The sequence below is a fragment of the Onychostoma macrolepis genome, chromosome 11, assembly GCF_012432095.1.
Source record: "Onychostoma macrolepis isolate SWU-2019 chromosome 11, ASM1243209v1, whole genome shotgun sequence".
Classification (NCBI taxonomy): Eukaryota; Metazoa; Chordata; class Actinopteri; order Cypriniformes; family Cyprinidae; genus Onychostoma; species Onychostoma macrolepis.
Genome location: NC_081165.1, coordinates 27,104,600 through 27,123,185, shown reverse-complemented (window position 1 = coordinate 27,123,185; position 18,586 = coordinate 27,104,600). Strand labels below are relative to the sequence as shown.

At 31.5% G+C, this 18,586-nt stretch overlaps 1 protein-coding gene across 3 annotated transcripts in view; it reads left to right on the top strand.

The window, feature by feature from the left end:
- The window catches only part of LOC131549152 (CSC1-like protein 2), a 50,068-nt gene that overhangs the window by 26,144 nt on the left and 5,338 nt on the right, over positions 1 to 18,586 (top strand). For all 3 annotated transcript variants that reach the window (XM_058791008.1, XM_058791007.1, XM_058791006.1), the window contains 15 exons: positions 114 to 204; positions 2,607 to 2,644; positions 3,762 to 3,904; positions 6,102 to 6,153; positions 6,283 to 6,391; positions 7,350 to 7,420; positions 8,949 to 9,029; positions 9,209 to 9,332; positions 10,406 to 10,539; positions 11,284 to 11,421; positions 12,833 to 12,986; positions 15,210 to 15,316; positions 15,833 to 15,919; positions 16,283 to 16,348; positions 17,576 to 17,738. In XM_058791008.1, coding sequence (XP_058646991.1) covers positions 114 to 204; positions 2,607 to 2,644; positions 3,762 to 3,904; positions 6,102 to 6,153; positions 6,283 to 6,391; positions 7,350 to 7,420; positions 8,949 to 9,029; positions 9,209 to 9,332; positions 10,406 to 10,539; positions 11,284 to 11,421; positions 12,833 to 12,986; positions 15,210 to 15,316; positions 15,833 to 15,919; positions 16,283 to 16,348; positions 17,576 to 17,738 — 1,558 coding nt within the window. The remainder of the gene's footprint in view (positions 1 to 113; positions 205 to 2,606; positions 2,645 to 3,761; positions 3,905 to 6,101; positions 6,154 to 6,282; positions 6,392 to 7,349; positions 7,421 to 8,948; positions 9,030 to 9,208; positions 9,333 to 10,405; positions 10,540 to 11,283; positions 11,422 to 12,832; positions 12,987 to 15,209; positions 15,317 to 15,832; positions 15,920 to 16,282; positions 16,349 to 17,575; positions 17,739 to 18,586) is intronic.

The window sequence follows — 18,586 nt, the reverse complement described above, 5'->3', positions numbered from 1 at the left end:
ATAACCAAAAACATCCACTTTAACTCTTCAGAAGACCTGAGCCACTGTTTCTCACTTTATTCTTTCCCTTTTTCCTTCTGCTTTCTGTCTCTTGTTTGTGTGTGTGTGTACAGTGTGGCTTCAGCTCTTCATTCTGAAACGCCGGACCGATACGAACGTCTCACCTCCGTCTCCAGCTCGGTGGATTTCGAACAACGAGATAATGTAAGACACCTGTCAATCACTCCTTTGGCTCCGCCCCTCCTCCCATCTGCATCCATAAATAAATAATTTTATTCAGCAAGGATGCATTAAATTGATCAAAAGTGACAGTAAAGACATTTATAATGTTACAAAAGATTTATATTTCAAATAAATGCTTTCTGTTCATCAAAGAACCTGGAAAAATAAAATGAATCACGGTTTCCACTAAAACATTGGGCAGCACAGCTGTTTTCAACATTGATAATAATCAGACATGTTTGAGCAGCAAATCAGCATATTAGAATGATTTCTGGAGACTGGAGACTGGAGTAATGATGCTGAAAATTCAGTTTTGATCACAGCAATAAATTACGTTTTACTATATATTCAAATTTATAGTATAGTAGAAACAGTTATTTTAAATTGTAGTAAAATGTAATTTATTGCTGTGATGAAAACTGAAATGTATCTGGAAAAAAAGCCAAGTTAAAGGGACGTTAAAGTAATTTATTTCGTGAAATAATTTATTTTCAATACGAGTAGGCGATTTGACTTTGGGTCAAACTCGATGTCTTTATTACCCGTTTCCCAAAGCGCATCTCCCAGCCCCTCTCGCTCCCCATGGACTCCATTGATTTTTCCATGCAACACTGACCTCACGTCAACGTTATATATGCTCAGAAAGAACCAACGGCCTTTATAGAGGGCGAGAACTTCCTCCCTCCTTCATTTCGTTTTAAATCACAGTCATGATGAACCAGCATTTCTGCACTCATTTTGGACCGCGTCCTTGAAAGTCTCCAGAAGCCTTCGGGAGAGAAACTGACTCAACAAAACCTCCAAATAAACTCCCTCAAACCGAAACCTCAGGATCCCTTGAAGTGATTTAGAGTAGTGATTGACTAAAATAGATTTATTTTTTTTAATGGTCAGCATAAAGCTGATATATATTTAACTTATAGATTTTTTTTTTTTAAACAATGCTGCTGAAATTAAATTTATATTTATGTACATATTTATATATTCACAAAATAATTTGAAACTAAATAAATGTAAAAATTATTTGAATGATTAAATTAAATAAAATAAAAAACTGAAGTGCCCATATATTTTAATACGAAGGGCCAAAAATTACATTTGATTGAGGCGTGCAGGCTAAAAGTAAATGTTATATATTTTATATATAATACAACTATAATGCTGTATATTAAAATGTATTAAATTAAAAAATAATTAAACAAAAATGTTTTTATTTTTATTATACTTTTGTTTTACTTGTATTATTTTAATTAACAATTAAAAGCAATATTGACACATCGGCCATGCAGCAATGTTAATGTTGACATAGAAAAACTTACTGGCCAATAGTTTAAAAAAATACCAAATACTGGCCAATATATCGGCCTTGGCAATATCGACACATTGGCTAAACAAAAAAACTGATTGGCCAACAGTTAAAAAATGTCAAATATCGGCCTTGGTGGTATTGACACATGTTAAACACAAAAACTAATTGACTGATGCACATTTAAAAAATGGCAATATCGACACATCGGCCATACAGTGATGTTGATATTGACGTATTGGCTAAACAGAAAAACTGATTGGCCGATAGTTTAGAAAATGCCAAATAATGGCTTATATATCGGCCTGGTTAATATCAACACATCGGCCGAACAGGAAAAAAAACAATTGTCCGATACCGATAGTTGAAAAATGTCGTACAGTATATCGGCCTTGGTGATATCAATACATCTGCCAAACACACAAACTGATCAGCTAGTAGTTTAAAAACTGTCAAATATCAGCCGATATATCAGACATGGCAATTTCGACACATCGGCCAAACACAAAAACTGATTGTCCAATGCCGATAATTGGAAAAATGTCAAATATTAGATGATTTATCTGCCTTGGGAATATCAACACATTGGCCACACAGAAAAACTGATTGTGCGATACCGATAGTTGAAAAATGCCAAATATCGGCCGATATATTGGCCGTTGCAATATATCGGTCAACCACTAATTCAGAGGAAATTGTGTGATTTAGCCTCACTCACAGACGACATCAAAAACCTGTGTGGGATTAGATTTCAGCAGGAAAATTTAACAGGTGACATCACCCACCAAAATCTGCCCTTGGGATCCCATCTTAAGCCTGTTTTCCAGCCTCTTAAGAGATCAGTGCAGGACTTCAGCATCTCCTTTCTGTCTTCACCTGTGTTCACCTCTAATCCTGCCAGAGAAATCAGCCAGCATCCTCACATACTCTCACCGAGAGCCTTTTATAGGCCTGACCGGACGTGTTGAGCCATAAAACCCCCAAGAAGTATTAATATATGCAGTAATAGTCTCTGTGTGTGTGTGTTTGTGTGTCTGCGCTCATCACGCATTCATAGTTTGATGTGCTTTCATTGCAGGGCTTCTGTTCCTGGTTGACTGCCATATTCAGAATAAAGTAAGTGTCTCTTTGGCTCTATGTGAGGTTGTTAATATCAATAGCACAGGGCAACAGAACACACAGTGCTAGACCTGTACTGCATGTTCTGTACAAGAGAGTTTCGCAAACTGTTTTTGTCAGCTGAGCTCCTTTGACCTAAAAGTACCCCTAAAATTAAGATATTAATAATTTAACAACACATTTGCATGTTCACCATTCTCTAACATCGTTTATGTGACATACAGGTAAACAAATTATTTAGTCTTTAAGTGTTTTATTGTAATTGTTTTCATTTTACTTGTACATTTTTATGATTTAATTTGTTTTTAGAAAGTTTTATTTAGATTTGTATTTTAAATGATTTTTTAAATTGTATATTTTTATGGTTTTATTAATTTTGTGATGTTTTACTTTAAATTTATTTATCTCTTTTAATTATGCAATTTTATGTATTTTTTAGTAAGCAATTGTATAGTTTTGATTTCAATTAAATTTTTATTCTGTTATTTTTCAAATTTAAAATTGTGTTGTACTTGTTTTATTCATGTATGAGTTTTATTTTAAAATGATTTTTCTTAATTGTGTATTTTTATATTTGTATTAATTTTGTATTGTTTTATTTTAAAATGATCTCTTTTAATTGTACAGTTTTAGGATTTTTAAACACTTATCAAGCATTTTTATTGAATTATATTTATCAGTTATTACATTTAAATGTTTTTTTGTTGCACGACTTATGATTTTAGTATTTTTAGTAAGTATTTTATTTTGCTGAAATGTATTTTTTTCACAACTATTTTTAAATTACTTATTTTAATTTTGCATTTTTATGATTTTAATTGATTAGCTTTTCTTCAACTCACAAACCTTCTGTATTTCCCTTTAGAAACCTCACTGCTCCAGATTCCAAACTATATATTCTATAAAGTATACTATTTACCCCATTCTTGTACTATATATTACATAGTCTGCACACTGCCATCCATACTATGTACTTAAAATTCCGTACCTAAAACTCCATCCTTTATATTTGATATTCCGTTCTGTGTAGTCAGTAGTCCATACTCTGTAATCAAGCATTCTCTCTCTATATGTTCTCTCTATCATGAAGTATGATGAGTCTCGTTCCCTGCAGGGATGAGGAGATCCGGGAGAAGTGCGGTGAAGATGCCGTTCATTACCTGTCGTTCCAGCGGCATATCATCGGTCTGCTGGTTGTGGTGGGCGTGCTGTCGGTGGGCATCGTTCTGCCGGTCAACTTCTCGGGCAACCTGCTGGGTGAGTCCTGAACCGGAGAAGTCAGCGGTGCGATTGTAGGTCCATTAGAGGTGATGAAAAAGTGATAGAAAGTATTATATTCACTTAAAAGTAGATATTTCACTTGAAAGTAGTGATGCATGATATATCGGTGGCCAATGTATTCAACGCTAATTATTCATTTTGGCTCGTTTGAATCAGTATTTTCTGTTGTAGGTAAATACTGTATATGCTATTTGTTTTTTGATTAATTAACCCTGTAAAGCCTACTGTATCAGATTTCAAAAAGTATTTTACATATTTAGGAAGTAAAAGGCCTTCTAGAATAATTGCACAAGCTCGAGCTTCACGGGTCTTTTTGCTGTTAAATGTAAGATTTTTGTAAAGTAAACAAAAGAACAACATTTGTATATTTTTCATATTTTAATAGTTTTATGATTTTATTAATTTATAAAATGTTTTATATAGATGTTGAATTTGTTTATTTTAAATGTATTTGTTATACATTTTTAGCAAGCATTTTGGTTTGATCATTCTTTTAAAATCCTTTATTTTAACTGTATTTTATTCATTTCTAAAGTGTTTTTTTTTTTTTTTTTAAGGATTTTTCTTTTATTGTGCATTATGACTGTATTGTTTTTTTTGTTTTTTATCATTTTAAAATTATTGTATTCATTATAAGTGTATTTTAAAAATATTTTTTCATGATTTTATTATTTAAGTGAATTATTATAAAGTTATCCATTTTATGATTTTATTAACTTTTGGTATTTTTACATTTAATTTGTTTTCATTTAAAATCTATTTTCATTATACATCTAATGATTTAATTTTTATTTTTATTATTTTACATTTTTCTGATTTTAATTGGTTTTAAATTTTTAATTAGCATTTATTTATGTATTTAAGATTTTGTCTGAAGGTTCAATAAATGGTTCCATTTAAAAAAGGTTTAAATTTCATATATCAGCCTTCACAGGATTAACGAGTGGAACCACAGCCTTGTATATGTTGGCTGTTTACAAGTTCACACATTCAATCATGAGTTATTGCATCGGCCACAAAGAGCTGGTGATTATTGATGTTTATCAGCCGAAGATGAAGTTAAAAGATATGCGACTCCCATTATGGTCCGTTTATATTTTTCTGAGCACAGAACACTCCATCATTAGTCCCGTCTCTCTGGCCTCTCGCGTGGCGCGCTGTAGATTATCATCAGAGAGGGATAATCCACGGCGCTCCGCTCCAGTAATGAGATTGAACTTCTATCTGCTCGATGGGTAATTGGATGCCTGGTGCAGGGAAAAAGACGGAGAACGGCCCAAAGACACAAAAACTAATGGGAAGAGGTCAAACAGATGAGAGGATGCTTCGCACAAGTCCTTGGAGACGGGAACAATGTGGACAGAGTCACAGAGGACAAACAGGCTTGATGCAAATGTTTGGGCAGGAAGAGGTCATCTGAGCAAATTGTCCGCTTCTCAGATGCAACCCATTGCAACAAAAGATGCCATTTCATATCTATAGTTCTTATGCGTGTTTGAGACCTTAGATGGAAGGAAAATCCATCTGTACGGATATCATTGATATACTATTATAGTAATATTTTGAATTGGTTTCTAGTTTTCATTTTAATTTTAAAGTAATTTTATTTTTTTATCATCAGTATAGTTTTTATTATTCATTTAGTTCTAGTTTTAGTATTATTGATTAATTTTGTTTAGTGTTTTAGTATTTTAGTTTAGTTTTCTCATTTGCTTTATCTAATAATGCAATTTTAAAAAATATTACTTAAAATATTGTGCACTCTTTATTTTTTATTTTTTTGTTTCATGCATCTAATTATTTTATTTGATTCTATTGATTTCCATCTCTTAATCATTTCAGATTTGATCATTTTTGTTGTTTTATTATTTTAATTAATTTATTATTTTATTGGATTTTCTATTTTAACTTTTATTTTATATTTTAAAGTTTGTATTATTTCTTTAGTTGTTTTTACACATGTATTTATCTTAATATTTTATTAATTTAATTAATATCTTTAATTATTAATATTATTTTCTGTTTTTGTTTTTTATATATTTATTTTAAAATGTCTGTCTTTTGCATTCTGTGACTGTTCAGCGCACAAAATGACAGCGTTTCCTGAGAATGATCCTTTTGTTAGCTTTCAAAAGCACAAATGACGTTGTTGTTTTTATTTTTTTTTCCTCAGACAATAACGCATACAGCTTTGGACGCACAACAATCGCCAACTTGAATTCTGGGTGAGACATTTTATTCATTGCACATATATTGCAACCCCCCCCCCCCCCATACGCTTTAATTGAAGATGTCATGATGTATTTTGAGTGTTCTGGGTAAAGTGGACATGTCTCTTTCTCTCTGTGATTCAGAGATAACCTTTTATGGCTGCACACGTCATTTGCCTTCATGTACCTGCTCCTCACCGTCTACAGCATGAGACGCCACACGTCCAAGATGCACTACAAAGAAGATGATCTGGTATGTGAACTGCATCAATTTAAAGGAACAGTTCCTTTTTAACCCTCGTAATGCATTTGGGTCTAGATTGACCTGGAAGAGATGTATAAAAAATATTTTTAGTAAGGGAACAAAACTTTGCAAATGCTTTAAAATCCTCAAAATACACATTACTTTTATTTATTTATTTTTTTTAAAGATTTTTTACAATTATTATTTAAGAGATTTATAACCATTTAAAAATAATATTACATGTTGCGTGTTTGGGTCATTTAGGACCCAGGTACCATTTAGGTGTCAAAAATACTTTTTGTAAAATTATCTATGAAGTTATATTAGTCAAAAACCTAATTTTAAAGCTAAAATTAAATAATATTTTAATAAAGCTAATTTTTTTTTTTTTTTTTTTTGTGGTTCGTGTGCAATTTGAAATTTCAGGGTTTTTTTCAAAATTTTAATTCATAAAAACATTCAAATCTTTGAAATGTTTTCACATTCACTCATTATTTCAAAGCTGCTAATCAGATACAATTTGGTTTTAGATGACAAATATTATGACACTTATATAAAATAACGATTCTTCAGGTCCAGGCGGACCCATAATGCAAAAATAGTATGCATATTTTAAATGCACTATGTGGGTTAAACAAAAAAAAGTGCAGCATGAACATTTTGCTAAACATCTCTATATGGCTAATACGGGTTTACAACATGATTAAATGATTTTTGGCTGAACATTTCCTTTATTTTGTATACAGTAATAACAGAAAAGCCATCTAGAGGAGTCTTGTGACGTGTGCAGCTCATCGCAGCTGCAGCAACGCATGTTGTAACGCTTATGAAATATTCATGAAGTCTGTCTATAGCGCTGACCTACATTTCTGAGCCGAGCGTTTAACCTCGATCTGCGCTGCAACGTCCTCCAGCGTCTGTGCATGTGTAAATAACCCAAATATCATGTTTTTCCCTCTCTCCTCAGGTCAAACGCACTTTATTTATCAACGGCATCTCCAAGTACGCAGAAGAAAGCCATATAAAACAGCACTTTGAGTAAGACGACTCTTTATGCTTCAAACACAATTTTTCCCTTCACATTTACATCCTAAATGGGTAACTGGAATATCTGCCCACTGTAAATCATGTCAAATATTAAAATCACGTGTGGTTTGGGATGTCAGGGATGTGTATGTTCTCTCTGGAGCTCAGCTTCTGCAAGCATCTGCCATAATTGTCTAAATGAGTGTTTTAAATTCGAGTCATGCGGCCGATCAGCCGAGCCTGCGCTTGCCAAAAATGAGTGTGATGAGGCGCTAGGGAGGAGCTATGAATAGACTCCAGTGTCTAATGTCATTTTACCTGAGACAGAGCTGCTGTTTCCTTCAGCTGAAATCAGAGGAACACATCACAGGCTGGTCGTTCACTGTAATGATGAACAATGGCAGTTTATAGAGACGTTTAGTTCAAGGTGAAAAGTTGATACTGTACTGTACAATACCGTTCAAATGTTTGGGGTCTGTAGGAGTTCATTGTTTTTGAAAGAAGTCTCTTCTGCTCACCAAGGCTGCATTTATTTGATCAAAAAATACAGTAAAAATTTGGAAATATTTTTAGAATTTATAATAACTGTTTTCAATGTGAATATCTGTTAAAATGTAATTTTATTGCCGTGATCAAAGCTGTATTTTCAGCATCATTACTCCAGGCTTCAGTGTCACGTGATCCTTCAGAAATCATTCTAATATGCTGATTTGCTGCTCAAGAAACATTTCTGATTATTATCAATGTTGAAAACAGCTGTGCTGCCCAATATTTTTGTGGAAGCAGAGATACAGGATTTTTTCAGGATTCTTTGATGAATAGGAAGATCAAAAGAACAGCATTTATTTAAAATCTTTTGTAACATTAAATGCATCCGTGATCAATAAAAGTATTAATTTCTAATTAAAAATGTATTAAATGTTCCTTGGAATATTTGATTTAGATTGGATTCTGATTCTAATTATTTTGTCAATTAATCTAGTATAAAAAAAATACATTCTAAATGTTACTTTTAAGTTGTATTTTAAAGAGGAATTTGCTGGTTACTTTCATTTATTCATTAACAATCACGCAAACATAAATTTTGTACACATTGTTTACATAAAAGTAAATAAATAAAACCAATAAATATTTACTATATTATACATAAGTAGATATTTAAACATTAGTTCACAAAAATTAAAATAAAATGGTGATGCATTTTATTCTTCAGGATTCTTTGATGAAAAGAACAGCATTTATTTGAAATTTAAATTTGTGACATTTATGTCTTTACAGTCACTTTTGATCAATGTAATGCATCCTTGATGAATAAAAGTATTAATTTATTTTCAAACAGAAAAACTTCAGTCGTAGCAAATGACTTGAGAAAATGTAGTTCTTGCATTTCCAAAATAAATAAATTGCCTGTGTTTGAAATTCACACAATTCTATTTTAACCAAAGTAACACTGTTAGCTGATTGTCTGATATCATAATGATTTCAAAAGTAACATAAAGTGTGTTTGTGAGATGTTGATTTCTTCATTTGTGTCTCACAGACAAGCGTATGAAAACTGTGTCGTTCTGGAAGCGCGTGTTTGTTACAACGTGGCCAAACTGATGTCCCTCAACGCTGAGAGGTAAAATTCTAGTTTTCAATGAATCGCTCAGATTTGGCTCAGAATAGGAAGCTCTTCCTGTGAGTTTCTCTCTTAGATTCAGAGACGAGTGACTTCTGACCTCTGAGACCTTTTATCGATCTGTTAAACGGGCTGAGGTTTCCTCTGAGCTTCTCTGTGTGTGTGTGTGTGTCCTGCAGGAAGAAGACTGAACGCAGTAAGAAGTTTTTCACGGATCTGATGGCTAAAGAGCACATGTCCGCCATGATCAACCCCAAACCCTGCGGTCACCTGTGCTGCTGCGCCATTACAGGCTGTGAAGAGGTATGAACGCATTACCCACAATGCCTCTGTGCTGTCAGTGTATAGTGCAAAGCGTTACTTTGCCTTTTGGCCTCTGAATATGTTTGATACCTACAGTATCATTACTATCTATATTAATATTCAAATAAATAAACAACTTTATGAATTTTATCATTTTATAAAAAATAAAATAAATAAATAAATAAATTTTATATATATACACACATACATACATGCATATACATATATATGTATGTATATATGTGTGTATATATATGTGTATATATGTATATGTGTATATATGTATATGTGTATATATATATATATATATATATATATAATTGTTTCATTTTAAATATCGAAATGGTCAACAATTATTGTTTGCTTTCATATAAATGAATATGAATAAATAATGAAAAAATTTATTTATAAACTGACTTATATTTAAAATTGTTTATTATACCTCAGTAGATAATGAATTAAATAGTCAACATTTATTGTTTGCTTTCATGTGTAAAAATGTTAATAAGGACTTAATAAATTGACTTGCTATATCTACTGAGGTATAATATAGTCAACATTTATTGGTTGCTTTCATGTAAAAATATGAAATCACTTTATAAATTGACTTAATGAAAATTGTTTATATCTCAATAGATATTTAAACGTTAATTAAATGGCGAACATTTATTGGTTAATTTCATGTAAACTGTTGTATAAAATGTGAATAAATCGCTTAATAAAATAAAATAATTATAATCAGAATGCAATCAAAATCAAGTATTCCAAATTGGCATTTAATGTGTCAAAACATTCTGATCATTTAAAAATAATTTGTTTTTAATATATTTTTGAAATTAATTAATGAAAATATTTTAATCACTAATAAAAAAAAAAGGTTAAGACACACTAGTTCTCTGGGTTTGAACTCCTGTAGCGTGTCCTTGATCAAAAGCATTTGTGGCTTGTCTGGGAATCAATCAGAGGAATTGAAAGCTCTTCTGGGAGGAAGTAATAAATAAATGGTTTCTGGAGGCTCGTGTCTGCTGATGTTCGGTGATGCAGTCGAGCTGTAAATCTGTGTGGTTTTGTAGGAGGAGGCTGTGAGTTATTACACCAAACTGGAGGCCAAGCTGAAAGAGGAGTACAGGAAGGAGAAGGAGAAAGTCAACACCAAGCCGCTGGGCATGGCGTTCGTCACCTTCCAGAACGAGGCCATGACGGCGATGTGAGTATGAGACGAGCGACACTTGAGCTTTAGAAAACAAATTGCTCTAGCTATGAATAAAAAACAAATATTGTGTAAAAGAAATTGTGGTAAAATATATTTCATATATATATAATTTTTTTTTTTTTTGTACTAAATGTAGTAATTTGGAAAATAAAATATTACACAAAAGTTCTTAAATATAACAAAAATAATTTTCAGAATGATAATGATTGAGTCCAATCATACCAATCAGAATCAAGTATTCCAAAGAGGGGTTTATTTACACTGATATTTTTTTTTTTTTTTTTTTTTAAATGAAATTATTTTATATTTAATGGATGAAATGAAAGTAAAATATTGTGCACAAATATTGTGTAAAATAATTGTATTTTTATAATAATTTAATTACACTTAATATTTGTATCAACATTTTAATAATTTTAACAAACGTGTGTGTGAGAGAAGTTATTAAAATAATTTTCAAAAATCCATTTCATGGCCCCTTTAAATGTAATAAGAAAATAATTAGATTTAGAATCCAGTCAAAATCAATTATTAAATTGTTTTTTGGAATAAGTCTATTTATTAAAGCATATTCTGTAAATGTATTAATTTGAATTATATATGTATGCTGCTGCTTTTAGGTATTCAATGAAAAATGTGCCTTGTTTAAAATTTCTGATGCTTTTAAATGTATTGATGTTCTGGTTTTGTATCTGTTGCTCATGCGGGGTGTGTGTGTGTGTGTGTGTGTGTCTGCAGCATCCTGAAGGACTTTAACGCGTGTCAGTGTCAGGGCTGTAAGTGCCGTCAGGAGCCGCGCTCCTCTCAGTTCAGTGACAGTCTTCATATCTATGACTGGAGCGTCAGCTATGCGCCGGACCCCCAAAACGTGCGCTGGTGAGGAACACACTCATTCTCTCTCTTTTGATCATATGTTTTCTGCATGCATGGAAAATGACCCTTTAGACTGGTTCAAATGTGCAGTTATACAACCAGAGCCCACGGTGAAGAACTGGATCCCAGTGCCTATGAAAGCCATTTGATATTTTTTCTAATACTTTATATGCAAAGCACTTGATTTGACCTTCTGTTTCTTGAGCTCTTTTTTTCAATGGGTCTGCAAATAATTAAGATTGATTCATAATGTGTACTCAAGGGCCCTATGATATCAGCGATGCAGGAAACAGAGAAAAAAAATCACAGAATCCAGTCATAAAGAATTTACAGTATAATGCGGAATTTCATAAAGATTAATTAATACGATTTTAATGGTTTGTGCTTTTATTTTTACCACCACACAATACATTTATATTAAATCATAAATCAAGAAAGATTAGAAGACAACAGAATTTCTGAAAAGATGAACATTTCATTGGGTACTACTGTTGTGAAATGTATTCAATTAGTTATTAAATTGTTAAAGTTTTATTAATTATTGAATGGATCAGACATGCTGTTTATTATTAAAGTTTAATTAAACCATTAAAATGGAATTAAAAAAAAAAAAAAACAGAATTTGTGAAAATAAATAATTTAGTTTTTTCTGGAATGGAATTCATAGGACCCTAAACATGTAATTTGTATTAAACTTAATTTGTTGTTAATTCACTCATAAAAATAGGATTTATGGTACAATGCAAAATTTCATAACGATTAATTCATTAATTAAATTGTTAATGTTGTTAATGATTACTGACATTTTTGCTAAGAAATTTGTATTAAATCATAAATCACAGACAATACAGATTTTCTGAAAAGATGAAACATTTCATAGAGCCCTATTATTGTAAAATATATTCAATTATAATAAGTTTTAATTAAATTGACCAGATAAGCTGTTTATTGGTAAAATTTGAATAAAATCATTATTAAATCAGAAAACAGAAAAATTAAGATAGAAAACACAAAATCTGGGAAAAAATAAAACCGAGTTTGAGGGGAAAAACTGATTTCACAGAGCCCTAAAAATTAAATAATTACAAAAAAAAAAAAAAAATGACATTGTAAAAAACGGAATCCAGAAAAATAAAAAAAATAAAAAGGAATTTGGGGGGAAAAAATCTTAATTTGATTTCATAGCCTCTAATACTGTTTCACATACAGTACTAATGTAAAAACATGGTAGGCTGTACACAGTGAGCAGTACGCTGTTATTGGATTCCCAGCAGCCGCTGTTTCTCTTTCTGTCAGCCGTTTCTGTGCTGACTTCATTATGTGCAGGGATCACCCCGTGAGCAGTCGATAGCTGAGCGCGTGTGTGTGTGTGTGTGTGTGTGTGTGTGTGTGTGTGTGTGTGTGTTGATCACAGGGAGAATCTGTCTTTGGGAGGAGTTTCCTGGTGGCTTCGCTGCTTCATCATTAACTGCATCCTCTTCATCCTCCTCTTCTTCCTCACCACCCCGGCCATCATCATCTCCACTATGGACAAGTTCAACGTCACCAAGCCTGTGGAGTATCTGAACGTAAGTCTGACACAAACACAAACATGGATATTTCTTGCGTCAAATCATTTTTAGTCGGTGAAAGTGAAAATGGTGCCAAGTCATTTAGAACATTTTTGATGTTTACTTCGACCGAGCAATGACAAAATGTGCCATGACGCCCGTTCACGGCAGGACAAACCCCAGATTAGCATGGAGGAGATGTGATTCATCGGAGTAACTGCTTTCCAGCCTCGGCTGGGATTCTCAGTCTTTCTTCTGTAGATCTGCCTTCATCACACATACACATTGAGTTCACTAGTGAATGACGTGTGAAGGTGACGTGAACCCAGCAGGACTGGAATAATGAAAGACAAGAACATGGCTTTGTCATATTTCAAAATGATACGAAAAAGAATTATTCATTTTTGCATTATTTTTATGATGATCTATTGTCTCTACAATTATCTTTACAATAATGATAATCATAATAATTATTTTTTTTAAATTGTATTAATAAGGACAATAACATTACGTTTAATATTATTTTAATATTATTATTAATAAAAATAATTACAATGTATAATTACAATAAGTTATGATGATAATAAAAACAATTAAATGTTATTTTTACATTTTAATGAATTATATTATTAAAATAATAATAATACATAGTCGTTTTTATATATAAATACAGTATGTTATGCATAATAATTATAATAATAATATATAATTACTATAAGTTCAAAATGTATCAATAATAATAATAATAATAATATCATAATGGCAATATTAATAATATACAATATTTTTCATAATAAATTGTTGTTGTTGTTAATAAGTTACGGACTGCAGTTTAAATTTTTTTGGTTAAAATGATCCGAAATCAGTATTTGATCAAGTACATAACTTTAGCCCGATTCAACGGTAAGCTTATAATAATGTTTTCTAATTTAAGTGGTATGGGTGGGTTTTCGTGGGAAATTCGAGCATGCTGCTGCTCATTACGTCATGTCTGTAAGCATAAAGAAGTTGTCCCGGCTAGTAGGTTATCGCATGTGAGGATCCTGCAGGTGACCGATCGTTTATAGCCTTTTCTCACAGCAGCTAGAATAATTAAATGTATCATTTTGATGGCGGATTGTGATCCAGGAAGGATTATGTTTATGAAACGCATGTGAATGAAATAAAATTATATTCCAGTTTTAAATGTGCTTCTGATTACAGATAGCCTGGGATTACACAGGATTTGTATTTTAAAGAAAACCAGTTCGAAGGGAGCATAATTTGTTAAAAGAATTTCTAAATATGAAATTCGAATGGTATGACAATTAGAGATTAGACTGTACAGAAATTTAAATCTACACGTTAATACACACTATACTCAGTCACGCAATGCTGATGTTGTTAACATTAATAATTTGAGAATAAATTACAACAATAATAATAATTTGCATGGTTAGATGTGATATGAGCTAATCGATCTTTAGATTAAATCGCCATTAGTAGCGAAATTTATGGTAATGCTTTTTTCCTCAGTTGGTCAGAACAAACGTGGCAGACTTGTTCAGATGGCAAAATACGGTGAAAATTATTATTTGGGTCATATATTCAAGACGTAGGCTAGAATCTATGATTCCTAAGTACAGTAAACATCCACACCGGTGTAGACTGACAGCTACACATACTCTTCAAAACATTAGATTAGTCCGCGCTGGAGCCGTGCCGACTCACAACCCCATGCAAGGAAGATAATTCCGCAAAAAGCTGCAGTTCCAGGTTTTCAAACATTGATGGCGACAAAGCAGCAAAACTTATGGACTGCAGCTTTAAAATAGGTTATGAATCGGTAATAAAAACACCAATACTATAAAAGTACTAAATTTTAATTAATTATACTTGTTGTTGTTGTTATTATAGTCACAATAATAATAATAATAATAACCATAATGATACATTATTTTTAAATACATTTTATTTTAGTTAGTTAAATTACTATAATAACTGAGTAGTTCTAAATCAAGATGGATGGATAGATGGATGGATAGATAGATACTCAAGGTTTAAAATGCAATAAATCTCAATGGTCCTAAAACAGGCTTTATTTATTTTTGCCAAAATATTTTCTTATTATTTGCTTAATTCACCCAAACAAGGTTTCCATTATTATTTTGCTGATATACCGAGACAGGTGTTCGGAGAGGATGGATGAAAGCATGTGTTGTGAATGTAAACACTTGCTGATGTGTCTGTGTTTGTGTCTAGAACCCGATCATCACCCAGTTTTTCCCCACGCTGCTCCTGTGGGCCTTCTCCGCCCTGCTGCCCACCATCGTCTACTACTCCGCCTTCTTCGAAGCCCACTGGACCAGGTACAATCCCACAATCCCACACAACTCAACTCAAATCAGGTTTGTGACCCTGGAGCACAAAAGCAGTCATAAGTAGCACAGATGTATTTGTAGCAATAGCCAACAATACATTGTATGGGTCAAAATTATCCATTTTTCTTTTATGCCAAAAAATCATTTGGATATTAAGTGAAGATCACGTTCCATGAAGATATTTTGTAAATTTACTACTATAAAAATATCAAAACTTAATTTTTGATTAGTAATATGCATTGCTAAGAACTTCATTTGGACAAATTTAAAGGTGATTTTCTCAATATTTAGATTTTTTTTGCACCCTCAGATTCCAGATTTTCAAATAGTTGTATCTCAGCCAAATATTGTCCGATCCTAACAAACCATACATCAATGGAAAGATTATTTATTCAGCTCAAAAATCTCAGTTTCAAAAAATAGACTCTTATGACTGGTTTTGTGGTGCAGGGTCACACATCTGCTCTGAAGAGTGTCAGGTGTTAAGTCTGGTGTGTTTCTCAGGTCGGGCGAGAACAGGACCACCATGCACAAGTGCTACACTTTCCTGATCTTCATGGTTCTCTTGCTGCCTTCTCTGGGTCTCAGCAGGTACCGTCTGAGATCTTTACATTTGTGATGAGGGTGAGAGACCCTGTGGATGTGGGAGGATTATTTGAATCTGTAATTGCATATTTAAGTCATTATTTATATCTGTCATGGGACTCATCTGAGTATATGCCTGAAGCTCTGATGCAGACGTCTCTGTGAGACAGTATTTGTGCTGATGTTTGGTGCAGAAGCTTGGTGAATGATTTTACTATTATTAGTAGCTTTTTAATACATTAAACATCATTAGTTTGCTGGTGATGATTGCTAGCACTCTTCAAGATAAAGGCTTGTTGAAATCACAAACCCCAAGTGTTGAACTTCAGATGACAGTTTCATATCTCTAAATGTTCTTCTCTGTGTTAGTTTGGATGTTTTCTTCCGCTGGCTGTTTGACAAAAAATTCCTGGCCGAAGCCACCGTCAGATTTGAGTAAGTTCTTCTTTTTTTTTTTTTTTTTTTTTTTAAATTTCATTTTATTTTATTTCATTTCATCTTTTATTTTATTTTGTTTTGAATTACTTTCTTGCCAGTTGTAGCATTTTATTTATTAAAATATTCATATTAATGAACTGAAATTCTGAATGTTTTATTTTATTTTTAAATGCTTAAACTTTATTGCCAGTTGTAGAATTGTATTATTGAAATATTTCGATTTATGTATTGAACTTCTGAATGTTTAGGTTTTTTTGTTGTTGTTGAAATGCTTAAACTTTCTTGCCAATTGTAGCATTTAATTTAAATATGCATATATTAATGAATAGAACTTTTGAATCTTTTTAATTGTTTATTTTATTTTAATTTATTTTATTTAAATATTCATATATTACTTAACTGAAATTCTGAATGTTTTAAGTTCATTTTATTTTATTGTTTTGAAATGCTTAAACTTTCTTGCCAATTGCAGCATTTTTATTTATATACTCGTATATTAATGAACTGAACTTCTCAATATTTTGATTTTCATTTTAAATGCTTACACTTTCTTGCCACTTGTATCATTTTCTTTCAATATTCATATTTTACTTAACTGAAATTGTGATTTTTTTTTTTTTTTTTGAGATGCTTAAACTTGCTTGCCACTTGTAACATTTTAAATATTCATATATTAATGATCTAATATTATAAATATCCTAAATGTTTAATTTACATATTTAATTGTATTTTATTGTTTTGAAATGCTTAACAAACGTTCTTGCTGCTTCAAATGTGTTTCTTGCTTTCTTGTAGCATTTTATTTAAATATTCATATATTAATTAACTGAAATTCTGAATGTTTTAGTTGTTCAGATTTTCTTTTATTTTTAAATGCTTAAACTTTATTACCAGTTGTAGAATTGTATTATTGAAATGTTTAGATTTATGTATTGAACTTCTGAATGCTTTTTTTTTTTAATGCTTAAACTTTCTTGCCAATTGTAGCATTTCATTTAAATACTCCTATATTAATGAACTGAACTTCTCAATATTTTGATTATTTAAATTTTTTAAATACTTAAACTTTCTTATCACTTGTAACGTTTTATTTAAATATTCAGTTCATTAATGAACTGAATTCTGAATGTTGTTAACTGTTTACAAACCTGCTTTTAGTTTTTATGGTTTTGATTTAGTGCATATATTGAGGTGCTGATTAACTCATTTCATCCGTAATTTCAGGTGTGTCTTCCTCCCTGATAACGGAGCATTTTTTGTGAATTACGTCATTGCGTCGGCGTTCATCGGAAACGCCATGGATCTGCTGCGGATTCCCGGTCTGCTCATGTACATGATCCGGCTGTGTTTGGCTCGCTCGGCCGCGGAGAGACGCAACGTCAAACGGGTACGAAAAGATGCACCTGTCGACCTTTCAAACCATTGACATGAATAATGCCCTTATATCATTAATGCTCAGGTGAATCCAGCAAAACATGACAGGAGCATCTGGGTCATGCATCATCCCAAAATACATAGAAAAAATCTGAAATTATATTTTGCATAAAGAAAATAAAACGTTTTTAGGACCATTAAATTGTTTTTGCATTGTGATATTATCTTCATGAATATTAAACACATTTTAGCCAAATACACTTTACCTTATTTTATTAATTCATTTAATTGTATTTTATTTATCTGTGTATTCATTCAGTGAGTCAGTCATTCATTTATTAAATTGTATTTTATTGTCATTCATATATTTATTAATTTATTTAATTTACCGTATTTTATCTAAGCATTTATTCATTTATATATTTAAATCAAGTCATAATATTGAATTAATTTTATTTGTTTGTTTGTTTGTTTTTTGTTTATTTAAACCAACATTATTTAAAGGCAGACCAACAAATATTACCATTGTTTAAACACTTTACAATTAATTAATTTTATTTTTTAAAATGTATTCATTTATTTATTTGCATTACAGTAATGATGTAAAATGTGCTCATTTGTCATGAAAATGTCACATTGGTCTAAAAAAATCTTAATAGTCCTTATAATATTAATTAATTGTATTAAGTGAACATTGAAATTGATTTCCTTTTTAAGCAAAAAAAAATCTTTTTTTTTTCCTTTTGGTGGAGGAATAAATTTTTTTGTGTTTTTGACAAGTTTTGTGAGATTCATCCTCCCACAATGAGTTATTTTTACCTGCTGTTCGTCTGGATTTGATTCCAGTCTGTTGTGTTTAGT